At 46.8% G+C, this 14,950-nt stretch overlaps 1 protein-coding gene across 1 annotated transcript in view; it reads left to right on the top strand.

The window, feature by feature from the left end:
- The window catches only part of tmem178bb (transmembrane protein 178Bb), an 89,856-nt gene that overhangs the window by 374 nt on the left and 74,532 nt on the right, over positions 1-14,950 (top strand). Inside the window, exon 1 of the mRNA XM_076296567.1 lies at positions 1-8. This exon is cut by the window's left edge and continues 374 nt beyond it. Within this exon, the coding sequence (XP_076152682.1) occupies positions 1-8 (8 nt within the window). The remainder of the gene's footprint in view (positions 9-14,950) is intronic.

The raw sequence follows: 14,950 nt of genomic DNA, 5'->3' as shown, positions 1-14,950 counted from the left end.
TCGCAAAGGTAAGAGAAGAGTGCATATCCAAACGACGCCGCAAGTAACAGCTGTGTCCAAACGCAATACAAAACATTGTCCAAAGAGCAAACAATAAGAATTTTCGTTTACATCTGTGAAATACAATGAATGTTGTGGGCTGTGATGCTATTTTTTCCCCATACCAACCCACACACAACCACTAGCGATTAAAAATTGCCCTATTGTAAGCATCATTGAAGGATCTTGCAGCATCAGCAGGATTAATAGTCTGTAATTAATCCATAGTTTGGTATTCAGGCTAGCATTCCATATAGCTAAGGTTCCAGCTCCAGTTACCTTTTCACATCTTGTTCAGAATATAGGCCTATGCATAATGTCAGTGGCTTCATTTAAATGCATTAATTTATGGCTACAATTATAGATGTGTCTCTAACACAGTTGCAATAGTACATGTAAGCCTATATGAATAGCCTTCAAAGATGACCTTTTCCAGAATCAGGGAATTTAGATGGTACAGAGTCAAGTTTGCCAAGTTCTTGGATTCAAAAGAAATAAGCAGTGGAGTCAAGGGAGACATTTTGACCTATTATGGTCCACTGAATTAGATTTTGCCCACACAAGGATGTTTTTTTCCCCTCACATGCTTGAGTAAACTGGGTCTCCAGCCTCCCCGTGGTAAAATAATGTGTGTTTGTGACGGATGCTGGGTGCTATCATCTCCCTGACAGCCCCAACGATGGAGATTTCTGGGCCGTGAGAGGACTTTAATCAGGGAGAGTGTGATAGGCCGGGAGCGTACAGCTGTGCTCCTTACGGCCTCGTTATGGTAGCCTCACTACTGACCTGCCATCTGGGCCAGTGGATAGCCCAAAACACACACACACACACACACACACACACACACACACACACACACACACACACACACACACACACACACACACACAGGTACACACACACACACACACACACACACACACACACACAGGTACACACACACACACACACACACACACACACACACACACACACACACACAGGTGTACACACACACACACACACACACACACACACAGGTACACACACACACACAGGTACACACACACACACACACACACACACACACACACACACTCTCTCTTTCTGTCTGCCTCTCTATCTTCATGGACATCAAATTTCCCTATTTGTCCCAGTCTTAATAACAACTCATGTTTAATTGACTATAAACACCAGAAATGACTGGACAGTATAGCAGCATAAGGGTGTCTTCAAAGTGCAAGGAGGAGGCTGAGTAGCTTTTAAGTGACTGACAAAAACATTCACTGCTCCAGTCCAATTGGTCTGTTTCAGAATGTGTTCGATGCTATACAAAGTTTAGTGTAGCTATAGGAAATGTATGGAAAACACCAGCATATTGGTGGTATGTACCAAATGTCATATGTATATAAACACGGTGAGCATCATTTCCAGAGTGGAAAATTCAGCTTACTGAATAACAGTATGTTTAAGTGAGTTCAGAAATAGCGGCCATAATATTACTCTGTTCTGTGTGTGTGTGTGTGTGTGTGTGTGTGTGTGTGTGTTTGCTCAGTTGTACCTGAGCGTAGGTATCCATACATTTATGTGCTTGTGTAATGTGGGAGTTTTGCGGTGGGCCTGTGCTGGGTGGCATAGTGTGGTGGTGGGAGTTTTGCGGTGGGCCTGTGCTGGGTGGCATAGTGTGGTGGTGGGAGTTTTGCGGTGGGCCTGTGCTGGGTGGCATAGTGTGGTGGTGGCGTCACAGGCCTGTGGGAGGGCTGAGCAGCTTGTGTTTCGCAGGATCAGCAGATGCTCTCTTCTCCTCTCCTCTCCTCTCCTTTCCTCTCTTCTTCTCTCCTCTCCTCTCCTCTCTTCTTCTCTCTTCTCCTCTCCTCTCCTCTCTTCTCCTCTCCTCTCATTTCCTTTCCTCTCCTCTCTTCTTCTCTCCTCTCTTCTCCTCTCCTCTCTTCTCCTCTCTTCTCCTCTCCTTTCCTCTCCTCTCCTCTCTTCTCCTCTCTTCTCCTCTCCTCTCCTCTCCTCTCCTCTCATTTCCTTTCCTCTCCTCTCTTCTTTCCTCTCTTCTCCTCTCCTCTTCTTTCCTCTCTTCTCCTCTCCTTTCCTCTCCTCTCCTCTCCTCTCCTCTTTCCTCCTCTCCTCTCTTCTCCTCTCCTCTCCTCTCCTCTCCTCTCCTCTCATTTCCTTTCCTCTCCTCTCTTCTTCTCTCCTCTCTTCTCCTCTCCTCTCTTCTCCTCTCTTCTCCTCTCCTTTCCTCTCCTCTCCTCTCTTCTCCTCTCTTCTCCTCTCTTCTCCTCTCCTTTCCTCTCCTCTCCTCTCTTCTCCTCTCTTCTCCTCTCCTCTCCTCTCCTCTCCTCTCTTCTCCTCTCCTCTCCTCTCCTTTCCTCTCTTCTTCTCTCCTCTTCTCTCCTCTCCTCTTTCCTCCTCTCCTCTCTTCTCCTCTCCTATCCCCTCTCCTCTCCTCTTTCCTGCTCTCCTCTCTTCTTCTCTCCTCTCTTCTCCTCTCCTATCCCCTCTCCTGTCCTCTCCTCGTTCTCCTCTCCCATCATCTCCACTCCTCTCCTCTGCTCTTCTCTCCTCTCTTGGGCATTCTCTGAGCGTGAGCATGTTTATGGAGGAGGGGATATCGAGACACAGTGTGCTGCACAGTAGTTCCATTTTTAACCCATGTGGGATGTGCTCGCATGTACAGTATATATATATATATATATATATATGTATGTATGTAGGCTATACATTTATGTATGAATGTACTGTATGTGTTTTGTGTTTGTATGTGTTTGTGTTTGTGTGTGTGTGTTTGTCTGCATCCACTAATACATGTGTGCAAGCCTCTTGTTTTGTGTGTATCCGTGGCCATGAATTGGTCCATATGTGTGTAGCACAGGGATTTACCTGAGGACACATGACAATATTGACATGGTTTGCTGAGGTCAGTCAAGTCCAGCAGGCATCTTGAATACTCAAGGCCTCCTGCAGGATGCAGCATGCTGTCCTGTAACACACACACACACACACACACACACACACACACACACACACACACAGAACAGAAGAGAGAGGGTGGAGGAGGGATGGAGGGAGGGGGGGGCATATTGAGTGTTAATGGCTGAAAAGCTTTATGGTGGAGAAGAAAGGATTGCGTTTGGTCAGACAGTTAACGAAGGGGAAATGTAATGACGCCTACAACGGGGGGAGGGGGCAGTAACAGTAGCATACATTCTCTGTGTGTTTGGGAGGAGGAGAGGGAGGAGAGGAGGAGGAAGAAGAAGTTTGACTGAGGAAGGGTGTTAATATGTTACTCTTGTTGTTCTTCTTGTGTTTTCCTTTCTTCCTATGTGTTGTGTATGTGTGTGTGTGTGTGTGTGTGTGTGTGTGTGTGTGTGTGTGTGTGTGTGTGTGTGTGTGTGTGTGTGTATGTCAGTGTGTAGTGTTAATAGTGGAATGTGTCTAGTATGTGTTTCAAACTGCTGGAAAAAAAATATTTGTAGGATCGCTGACTGGCTATAGAAAAAAATTAGACAACAAGGACAAGGGAGGAAAGTGAATTTAGTTACCCGTCAACCCCAAATGGGCACACGCACGCACACACGCACACACGCACGCACGCACGCACGCGTGCACACGCGTGCACACACACATACACACACACACACACACACACACACACACACACACACACACACTCATTGTCCACCATCTGTCCCTGGCTCTCAGGGGAGGCCCATCAGGCTGTGATGAAGACATTTAGAGCAGGGAGTCCAATCTCACGGAGGGAGAATTGTTCACCTCACCACACTCCCTAATGAAATGAGTGTGTGTGTGTGTGTGTGTGTGTGTGTGTGTGTGTGAGAGAGAGAGAGAGAGAGAGAGAGAGAGAGAGAAAGAGAGTGAACTTCAATGTAAATATGTCATAGTGTCTCAAAAGAGTCTTCATATGTTAGTATGAAAGTTTGTGCATGTTGGTCTATGAAGAACATACACTTATGCATGCTTTTGCAGTGTGTGTGTGTGTGTGTGTGTGTGTGTGTGTGTGTTCAGAGGTGAAATGGATGCAAAGGAGAAGGATGCATTGTGTAGTTAAAATGCTCCAGCTGAGTTGAGGATTGAATTACCCCCCCCCCCCTCCCCCACACACACACACTCCCAACCCCCCTCCCTCAGGGGATCTCATTTCCCAGATTGGGGCGGCTAAATTGGACACCACGGGAGGGTAAGCCACGCCCTCCAGACTCAGGATACAGTCCCCGATGGGACCCGCAGAGACACGAGTAATCAAACACACTCACATGGGGATCACTCTCTCTCTCTCTCTCTCTCTCTCTCTCTCTCATCATCCCTCTCCTCCTCTCTATCTCTTTTCTCCCTCTCTCTCTGAGGTGAAGCTAACCACAGGGCATCTCCAGGCTGTACAGAAATGATAGTGTTGTGTGAACGACACTGCATAGGTCAATAAGATGGAGGGGGTGAGGGGTGAGGTAGTGATGGTTTTGTGAAGCTCACAGCACAGTGAATTCTGTCGCTACATACTGTATTTTAAAAAAACAACAACATTGTTTTGCTTATCTGATGCAGGTCAGACATGGATCAGGGGGTCTCTGTTCCTGCTGCCTGCATCTGTTCAAATCCTTTTCTCGTTTTGTGGACAACCACAGAGGCATAGCTTATAATGCCTATTTTGGTTGTCGTGTGTGTGTGCGCGCGTGTGTATGTGTGTGTGTGTGTGTGTGTGTGTGTGTGGTGTGGTGTGTGTGTGTGTGTATGAGATGCGTAGGTGTGAAGCTGATGTCCTTTGGAAAGCAACAGTGTGAATTGAAGGGCGTTCTTACACATTCTTTCAGTGCTGATAACACACATTTCTTTACACATTTCAGGAAAAATTTTTTAAATAATATCTTTCTAAATGTAAGTGTGAAGGTCATCCGTCTAAATTCAATGTCTGAATGATCTGAGAATTGAATAAAAGAGTGATTCATTAGACCATTTCAGTGTTGATCAAATCTCGACCATCAGGCTGACACAGAACGGATTATCACTGCAGGCTGAAAAAGGCATTATAGAATATCCATTTGTTTCAGCAGTTCTGACTACCAGATTTCTATAGCCTCACTCTGTATTGCATAATGTATGTTTTACAATACTGAGACATTTTGAAGCACAAATATGCTCCCCTCTGTTTTGCAATCCTTATCCGCACAGATTAGAGAATTTAGAGGCACCAGATCAGTGTTTGCGTTCCTATATTGTAATTCAGTGTTGATATGGATTAGCCAGAACAAAAGAATGCATTACTTCAAAAACTGTTTCATAACAGCATTCCCCCAGTTCCCCCCACACAACAACAACGAGTCTTCGCCCATAAACCACCAACATAATTCCCCAAATTCATCTAAGCATTTTGCACCAGTGAAATTATCAGAGTTATTTTTCAGTGCTTTGAGATAGAGAAGGACCACTGGGAAGAGCTCTGAACTGAAGTACATTGTGATGAGGGTGGATTAGAAGGCTGTTTTCACATGGTCTTTAGCAGCTGCAGAGAACCTCGGGCATTGAGAGTTTCATGGTCTTGGGTCTTTGTTCATGTGGTGACATGTATTGGAGGGTTGAACTGAACTCAGCTGAGGTAAGCTGAGTGGGTGATGTTCCTGGAAGCTCGATTAGAGGCCGAGAGCACAAAGCTGTACAGAGACACCTGAGCGAGAGTGGCTGTGTGCTGCATTGGGTGTCACAGGCAGTAGAGTGCACACACAGTACACACACACACACACACACACACACACACACACACACATATATATTTACACAGTACACATACACACAAAATCACACAGAAATTACACACATGTTCCTATACACATACATAGGATTGGTTGCATACACACACACACACACACACATATATATATATTTACACAGTACACATACACACAAAATCACACAGAAATTACACACATGTTCCTATACACATACATAGGATTGGTTGCATACACACACACACACACACACACACACACACACACACGCACACACACACACACACACACACACACACACACACACACACATATATATTTACACAGTACACATACACACAAAATCACACAGAAATTACACACATGTTCCTATACACATACATAGGATTGGTTGCATACACACACACACACACACACACACACACACACACACACACACACACACATATATATATTTACACAGTACACATACACACAAAATCACACAGAAATTACACACATTTTCCTAAACACATACATAGGATTGGTTGCATGCACACACACACACACACACACACACACACACACACACACACACACACACACATTTGTACACACATACAGATGAAATCACACAGAAATTACATGCATGTTCCTATACACATACATAGACTTGGTTGCATGCATACACACACACACACACACACACACGCGCACACACACACACACACACACACACACACACACACACACACACACACACACACACACACACATACACACAAAATCACACAGAAATTACATACATGTTCCTATACACATACTTGGTTGCATGCATACACACACGCACAGACACACACACACACTCCCACAATGGTCAGATGCACCTTTTGTAATATGCACTGCGAGTTAATGTTCATCAGAGGGAGAAAATGAGACTTGATGCATTTAAATTGTGTCTGTATGTGTGCATGCCATGCATGTGTGTGTGTGTGTTTATGTGTGTGTGTGTGTATGTGTGTGAGTGTGTGTGTGTGTGTGTGTGAGTGGATGCACACTTCCCAGAACCTTCGACGATCCGTCTGCAGAGATGGATGCTGCCTGTTTGTGCAATTACAGAGAGAAGTGGAGGGAGAAGGGAATGGCGGTGGGAGCTGTTAGTCAGGAGGAAATGACACTCGTTCTTCCTCTCTCCCTCTCTTTCTCTCAGTCTCTCTCTCTCTTTCTCATGCACACTCTCTCCCTCCCTCTCCTCTGCCTCCAGTTCCTGCTTTTTTTCCCTCTCCTCTCACTCTCCCCTCCCTCCCCTGGGTAGACTGTTCACGTCTCCCTATCTCATTCTTATCTGCTTGTCTTTTTTTCTCTCTCTCTTTTTCCACCCTTTCTCCTTTTACTTCCCACTGCTTGCTAGCTACATTTTCATCTCTCCCTCTCTCTCTCTCTCTCTCTCTCTCTCTCTCTCTCTCTCTCTCCCCCTCTCTCTCTCTGCCTTCATTCTAATGCTATATTTTCACTGCCAACTAAATGAAAGAAACAAGTGGATGGTGGCCATCCCTCTGCTCTTCTCCTCCTCTCCTCTCCTCCCCTCCTCTCCTCTTCTCTCTTCTCCTCTCCCCCGCTCACACCTCTGCCTCTCCTCCACCCTCTTTCCACCTTTTCCCGCTATGTCTCAAGCATGGCATCGCCATGGTGACAAGGTGCCTGGGGACTCTGATTGGTCAGGGGTCTATATAGAAAGGCGAAACAAATTTAATGCCGCAAGAGCACCGAGGATACCCTCAGGTTGGTGCCCAATCAGATGCTTTTGCTTCAGACAGGTTCTGGTATGAAAGGCAGTGTGTTAGCATCCAAGGTGTGGTTCCCTTTTGGGGATTGCAACCGCCATTAATTGGATCTGTCTTTCCATCATCTTGCTCCTACATTCATGGCTCGCAGATGATATATGGTTGTGGGGGACCGTTCAATAACATGCTTTGATCTGCTGTTTCCGAGATGCCAATGCAATTGCCAGCATGTTCTCAGTTCTCAGTGACGGTGGTACCCAGGCAGATTTTAACATTGCATTTAAATATACTGCAAACCCATTTTTAGACTCCCTGTCTTAGCTTAGCTTAGTGTCGTTGACTTCAAGCAAAAACTGCCTGCACCAATATAATGTATCTAAAGATGACGAGTAAGCAATTGTCTCTACGCTCTAAAAACACGTGCGCTCTGTGCCTTGGGTGATCTCATGTTACCCAATCATGTTACAAAATCATGAATCACCCACCGCTGTCATACTCTAAACTGAGGAGTTGACCCAATTATCTTCTCAGATGAGAAGTGAAAGAATCCGAACCCCCTTATTTTATCTAGTGGATCAGGTCATCTCCTTGCAAAGCCGACTGGAGTATGCACGCGCACACACACTCACACACACACACACACACACACACACACACACACACACACACACACACACACACACACACACACACACACACACACACACACACACACACACACACACACACACACACTACAGCTAATTTTAGACCTCCTGGAGCAAACTTTATGTGCTGAGCTCTCCAAAAACAGCCCCACATGTCTGGCATGTAAAGCAGGCGTGATGTGATGTCTGGGCTCGGCTAAGATGTTGATAGGAGAGGACTGGAGCAGTGAAGGCTCATTTTCCCCAGATTTGCACAGCGTTCAGTGATTCAGTCATTCGGTCCACCATCTCACTCTCCCTCGTTCAGTGTCTGGCGTGTATATACATGCATGCATGTGTATATATTTTCAGATGTACTCAAAGTACGGTCATGCACATGTGATATGCACATGTGCACACACACACATACATACACACATACACACATACACACACACACGCACACACGCACACAGACACACACACACACACACACACAAATAGAGAGAGAGAGCGAGAGAAAGAAATGCATGCATATGCCCACACAGGCCAATGCCCATTGTGCTTGCGATACCTAAATACACCCACATATAAACACACACACACACACACACACACTGCTCCCAACAGGATTTGCACATGTGCTCTTCCTCACGTCTTCACTTCAATGATGTTGATTGAGTATTTTTTTCTCCTTTCTCTTCCCTTCCGTTAATCCCAGATGTGTGTGCCCCCCACCCACCCACCCCCCTCTCTGGACACTGTGGCTCCTCTCTTCCTCTCTTCCCTTTCTCCTCCTCCTCCTCCCCCTCTTCACACATTTGATCAATGGCTCATCAGAAGACTTGGGCTTCACAGTGGCCGCAGCCATAAAGAGATGACACCAATCAGTGTCTTATTCAGGCCTGGGACTTGGAGCCTGTTGAGAGGGAATGAGAGACAGATAGTGAAAGAAAGAGAGAGGGGATTGAGTGAGGAGGAGGAGTGAGGGGGGGGGGGGGGTTAAGTCGAAAGAGGGGCCATTTTAATGAGGGCTTCGTTGACCACAGCTGCCTTCATGAATGGAGGCCTTTAACGAGTTTGACAAAGCAGGAATTATTCCTCATGCAGTGGTTTTGAAACAGCTAGCTCCTCTTTGCCCTGTGGCCAAATGGGCTTCGCTAACTGCTAAGCATGGCAATGCACCCATCCTGTTTGTCACCCTCCTCTTCCATAGCTCTAGTTCAGAGCTCTCACCGCTGTGCCAGAATATTGCAGGCTAATTGTTTTTTCTGCCATAAATGTTCGTAATGGATCAGGTACGTCATTCACCCTGGGAAATTCTTTTTCTATTTGTTTTTTTTTTCTTCTTCTTCTTTGTAGTTGCTCATGCTTTACATAAATGTTCCTTCCTGTACCCGTTGTCATGGCAACCGGCAGACACTGTTTGACAGTTTGTGTTAGAGCTCGGTGATGTGGATCGTCTCTCAGCTCCATGCTGTCGGCTAGTTATGTCTGGCGGAGGAGAGGAGAGGAAGAGGAGAGGATGAGGAGAGGGAGGAGAAGAGTTGCAACGCATTTCCTTTTACATCAGAGACTTTTTTTTTATCTTCCTATGATGGCAACCAGTACTCACACAGCCCACTCTCTCTCTCCCTCTGTCTCTCTCTCTCTTTCTCTCACACCACTGACGAAGGAGGATTCTGCATGGTAGGGCGGAGCATAGGGGGGAAAAAAGAAAAGGCAAGGCAAAGAAAAAAGGAGAGGAAAGTCAAGAAAAAAAACAACTGCAGCTTTCATCACACTAGCTTTCACCGGAGCGTGGGAAAGAGGGTTGCCGTGCCGTACCTTTCAACCATAAAAAGGCCTGGCACGCCTCGGAAGAGATGTACCCAAGTAAAAAGGGAGACTTCTAGTTTCATCCACACCCAAAGTCATGTTCAGAGAGCACTCTAAAAGATACTGTGAGTAGTATTTATCAAAATCATAGCAAGTATGAACTAGCATAGAAGGATGAAATAACGATAAACAATAATATACAGTATGTACATTCATATAAAGAACATACTGTATATAAACATTATATATTGACATGACTATTCAGTACTTTGTTTATGAGGATATTGGTCATAAGGCATGGGGTTCTACACAACTCAGATTATATACACCAGATCTGGACTGACTCTGAACTTGTTATGGCTGAATGAATGAGTATGTATGGACGTATGGCTAACGGTGAGCAGTCCTCTCTCTCTCTCTCCCTCTCCCTTTCTCTCTCTCTCTCCCTCTCTCTCTCCCTTTCTCTCTCTCTCTCCCCCTCTTCCTCTCCTGCTCCCTGTACCCGCTCCTCTGATGTGCCGTGTTTTGACTGCATCCTCAGTGCATGTTAGCTGGTGCGGGGAGACAGGAGGCAGAAGATGAGCTCTGGCTTCTAGCCTGAGCGGAGCAGACGTGAATGAATGGACGTGTGTGTGGTGTGTGTGTGTGTGTGTGTGTGTGTGTGTGTGTGTGTGTGTGTGAGAGAGAGAGAGAGAGAAGAGGAGTGGAATGGAATGGAGGAGGCCTTAAGCACTCGCAGTCCTGTCCTGTAGTGAAGCACAGTGGCTTAGCTGAGTTACAGTACAGCCTGGTCAATCTGGGGGTGTGCTTTTTCAGTTACATAGTAGATTTTCCCTCCATCCTTTTCTACTCTTTCATCCTTTCCCTCTCTTTTTCTCTCTCTTTCTCTCACATGCACTGATCCACACACACACACACACACACACACACACACACACACACACACACACACACACACACAGTTACACACACACAGTTAATATCTTCCAAGTCGGCTCATGGGACATATTCTTAATTAAGAAGGCTGCTGTGTGTGGAGAGAGTGCGCATGTCACAGAAATGGCTCTGACATTTGAATGACATCCATTTCTCTGCAAATAATTGGATCAGGCTGCGCGCCGCCGTTGACAGGCTGAAATAGGTGTTGGGCTCCTCACTCCTACCCGTCCCCCCCTCCCCACACACACACACACACACACACACACACACACACACACACACATACACTCACACACACTCACACACACACACACACACACACACACACACACACACACATACACACACACACACACTCCTTGCTGCTGCTGCTTCCCCGCACTATTCTCCATCTGTGTCTACAGCAGGCTGCCAGCACTGACCCGCTAATCTGAAGAAAAAAGAAAGAGAGAGAGACTGCTGAATGAGAGAGAAAGAGACAGTGTCTGTGTGTGTGAGAGAGAGAGAGAGAGGGAGAGAGTATAAAATGAGAGAGTTAAGAGTCAGAGGGAAAACTATATTTCTTCATCGTTGCTGTCCACAGGAAAGAAAGCAAAAAAAAGGTTCTTCTTCCCCAGTTTGGTTGGTAGGTAGTGCTGTGCCAGCAGTCTTGGTGGGCTGTTTGTTTGTTTGTTTGTTTGTTTGAGCCGTACCGTTTGTTTATGCCCAGCCTGCCCAGGCGACCCATCGTGCAGGATCTCCCCAGCCCCTATTCAGTCAAATCCAAAACATTTTGGGGTTTATGTTTGTGTGTGTGCGTGTGTGTGCGCGTGTGTGTGTGTGTGTGTGCGTCTGTGTGTTTTTGTGTCTGTACTTTTGCAATTCTTACATCAGCCGAGCTGTCGACTGTCGCGGCGGGGTATGCATCATCCCTGAAGTCGCAGCACACATTCCACTGTGGACGAGGGGCCCAAGCAACCAGCCAGTGTCACTACCGCAGATGCGTCACTCTTGGCAAGAGCACAGAGCGCGGTTAGCGTCGATCCATTTCAAACCGCGCAGATTAAGTTGCAAAAAAAAAAAAGACATGTCATATGGGGAGCAGATGATCCTGAAAGGCTGTGGTGGCTGACCCGCTCTCTGGCCCTCTGGCTCGTAAACCATCCCCCGGCTCGTTCTCTCACCCTGCCAGTCTAGTCCCGCCGGCCTTTCTTCCTCATCTCGCGTGTGACCTTCAGAAGGTCTCTGGTTCTGACGTCCTTTGAATGGGACAGGTGAGATCAGGAGGGCTCAGATCTCCTCCGTCTCATCCCGACATAGGAATGGTGTGTGGAATTCCTTTGGAGTTTCGCCCTGTCTGCCCACTCCAGTCTAATCACCCGACTGCCGGCTCTCTTTTGTAGGTTCTTTCTCCACCCGAGAGCCTGATTGGGTTTCCTGGTAAACGTGGCTGTTTGAAATGAGAGCCCCAAGGGTAAATTCCTGGGTTTTAACCTGTCAACCTGGCGACCTTTTCTGCCCTGCTCCCTGCTTTTTTTTCTTTTCCTTGATCTCTTGCTCTCTTTTTCTCTCTCTCTCTCCACCCCTTTTTCATTTTTTCCACCTCTATCTATCGCTCTATCCTTTTTTTTTCTCTGTAGATAGCATCATGCAGGGAGCATCAATCTCTCCACTGACACGGTGTTCTGTCTCTTGACAGCTCTCGTCCATTCTGGAACTCTCCTGTTGCCGTGCTGTTTGTCGCCATGACGAGGCAGAAAAAAATGTCAATATATTCGTGCTGTTGGGAAGCTGCCATGTCCTTAGCTTACCTGCGAGGCGGAGATATGACTGTGTATGGGAAGAGTTTGAGGAAACACCAATGAGAGCGGGGAGAGTTTGAGGAAAGACCAGGGAGTCTTTACAAGCACCGTTAGCCTGATCTGCTCTGGACTGTGTGGATTATCCTTCGGCAGGATACTTTTATCCTCATAAACTTGTTAGCATCGATGCTATGTTAGAGAAGCAGCAACCATACCCTCCTTTCCTCACTCTCTTCTTTCTCTGTGTCTCTCAGCCTTACCCCCCCCCCCCCCTCACTTTCTGTTTTTTTCTTTCTATGAGTCCATTTCTGTTCTATCCGTGCACTCCCGCGGTCTGATTGATGCTTGGAAGATTGTCCACATAAATTATGAAAGCGCAATACCTTCCCCCTCATCGCGTCTGTCAATGGAAGGTCAATATTTATTTCTGAGAGAGAGAGAGAGAGAGAGAGATGCGGAGAGCCTGAGGCTAAAAGGAGGGAACTGAGGTATACGTCATGAAGTCATGATGAAGGATGGTGGGGAGTGGGGGGGAGGGTGTAAATTTGTGATTCTTCTCGTCTCTCCTCTGTCTCTTGTTTGCGACTTGTTTGCAAACCCCGACGATGGTGGTGGAGCAAACGACAAAAATGGGACAAAACAAACAAGCCGACGCCAATTAGCATCTGCTCTGTAAAATCCGAAGCCGCGGCCAGAGAAACCCCCTCTAGAACACAACAGACATGGTTATTCATGTGAGAGGATGACTGGCTGCCATGTGATCCGCAGCGCTGTAGAGCAAAACACGACGCGGGACGTCAGAAGAAAGTGACACATCCTCACATCACAGCTCTGTGTTCTGTTTGGTGGCACGCTGAGTGGGTACATAAACCTTCACCTGGGGTTTGAGTGAAGCGAGCTTGTCTGTTCGCCCTCTGCTTTGGCCTGAGGGAGGGGGGAGCAGTGAACAAGAGGAGTGATAATCTGTTTCTCCATCTCTTTCTCTCTCTCTCTCTCTCTCTTGATTTGTCTCTATCTCTCGTTTTTATTCTCTGCACACGGAGGTTGCAAAGAAGAAGAAAAAAAAGCACCTAGCACGACCCAACACGACTCTAGGCCATCTGTCCACTTGTTTGTGTCGGGGAAAAAGCGTTGTTGAATCTCTGAGCTACGACCGCAGCTGGCACAATCATAAAAAAGAAAAAAAAAAAGAATCCGCTCCCCCCACGCGCCAACTCACCTTCGCAACACAGGAGCCGTCCGCGCGGGTAAGCCTATTAGCCACCGCGGCAGTCTTCACTGTGCTTTTGGACTTGCAAGTCGGTCTATTTCGGCTTATTTCACGCCCGGTGCTCCCGGGTCTTCTGGTCCAGGCGTAGAGGGAAAAAACAGCACCTACTCAGCCCCGCATGTCAGTTAGTCTCAGCCTCTCACTGGCCCCCAGCTTCCTCTTGGATTCCTTCGCCTCACACTTCCTCCTTCCCCAATTTTTCATGCATTTTCTCAAAGTACATTATTCTCCACATATGCTTAAGTAATACTAGTGCACGAATATAATGTAATATAAAGTTTAATGTTTTAAATGTGTACATAGCTTGCACTGTGAATTATGTGGGAATGAAAGAAGCATATGCTAAAATAAGCTAGATGGAAGTGTGAAAGGCAGCAATTGACTGGCTGCAGAGAGGAAAGACGAAAACATCTGCTTGCGTGCGTGCGGAGTGATGCTTGTGTTTAGACAAGGCATTTAGCCCGCGCCAGTGACGCGGTTTGACGCAAGAGTATGGAAATAGATGCATTAACGCTAATCACTCCCTCAGCACATAGCTGACAACAACACTCGGAAGAGTGGAGTGATTTAGTGAACTGAGTCAAAGGAGCCGACCGGCTATGACACTGCCACTGCTGCTGCTGCACTGATGGACTTGGTGTGATGGTGTGTGGTGTGAAGACTGGCCTCTCCAAAACGGGCTCAGTCCCTCCAGGGAGGTGTCACACACACACACAGACACACACACACACACATGTAAACAAAGATACACACATGCATACTGGCATACTGGCACACACATGTACACTCAGATACACACACACACACACACACACACAGACACACACACACACACACAAAATGAATATCTCACCTCACTTCATCCCAGGGCAAGCCGGAGAGGATGCTCTGCCAAGGCTTTGGCCTCCTCCCCTGGTTTGCTTCGCTGATTTCACAGACTCTGCATAATTGAATGTATGATAACAAAATTAGAGCGAGAAGGGCA

This window comes from Alosa pseudoharengus, unplaced genomic scaffold, assembly GCF_046254945.1.
Source record: "Alosa pseudoharengus isolate Yale_2024_CS ecotype anadromous, Long Island Sound unplaced genomic scaffold, YU_APseudo_1.1 YU_APseudo_1.1_scf_20, whole genome shotgun sequence".
NCBI lineage: Eukaryota > Metazoa > Chordata > Actinopteri > Clupeiformes > Clupeidae > Alosa > Alosa pseudoharengus.
Note: the sequence above shows the minus strand (reverse complement) of the source record. Positions and strands in the feature narration are given on the sequence as shown.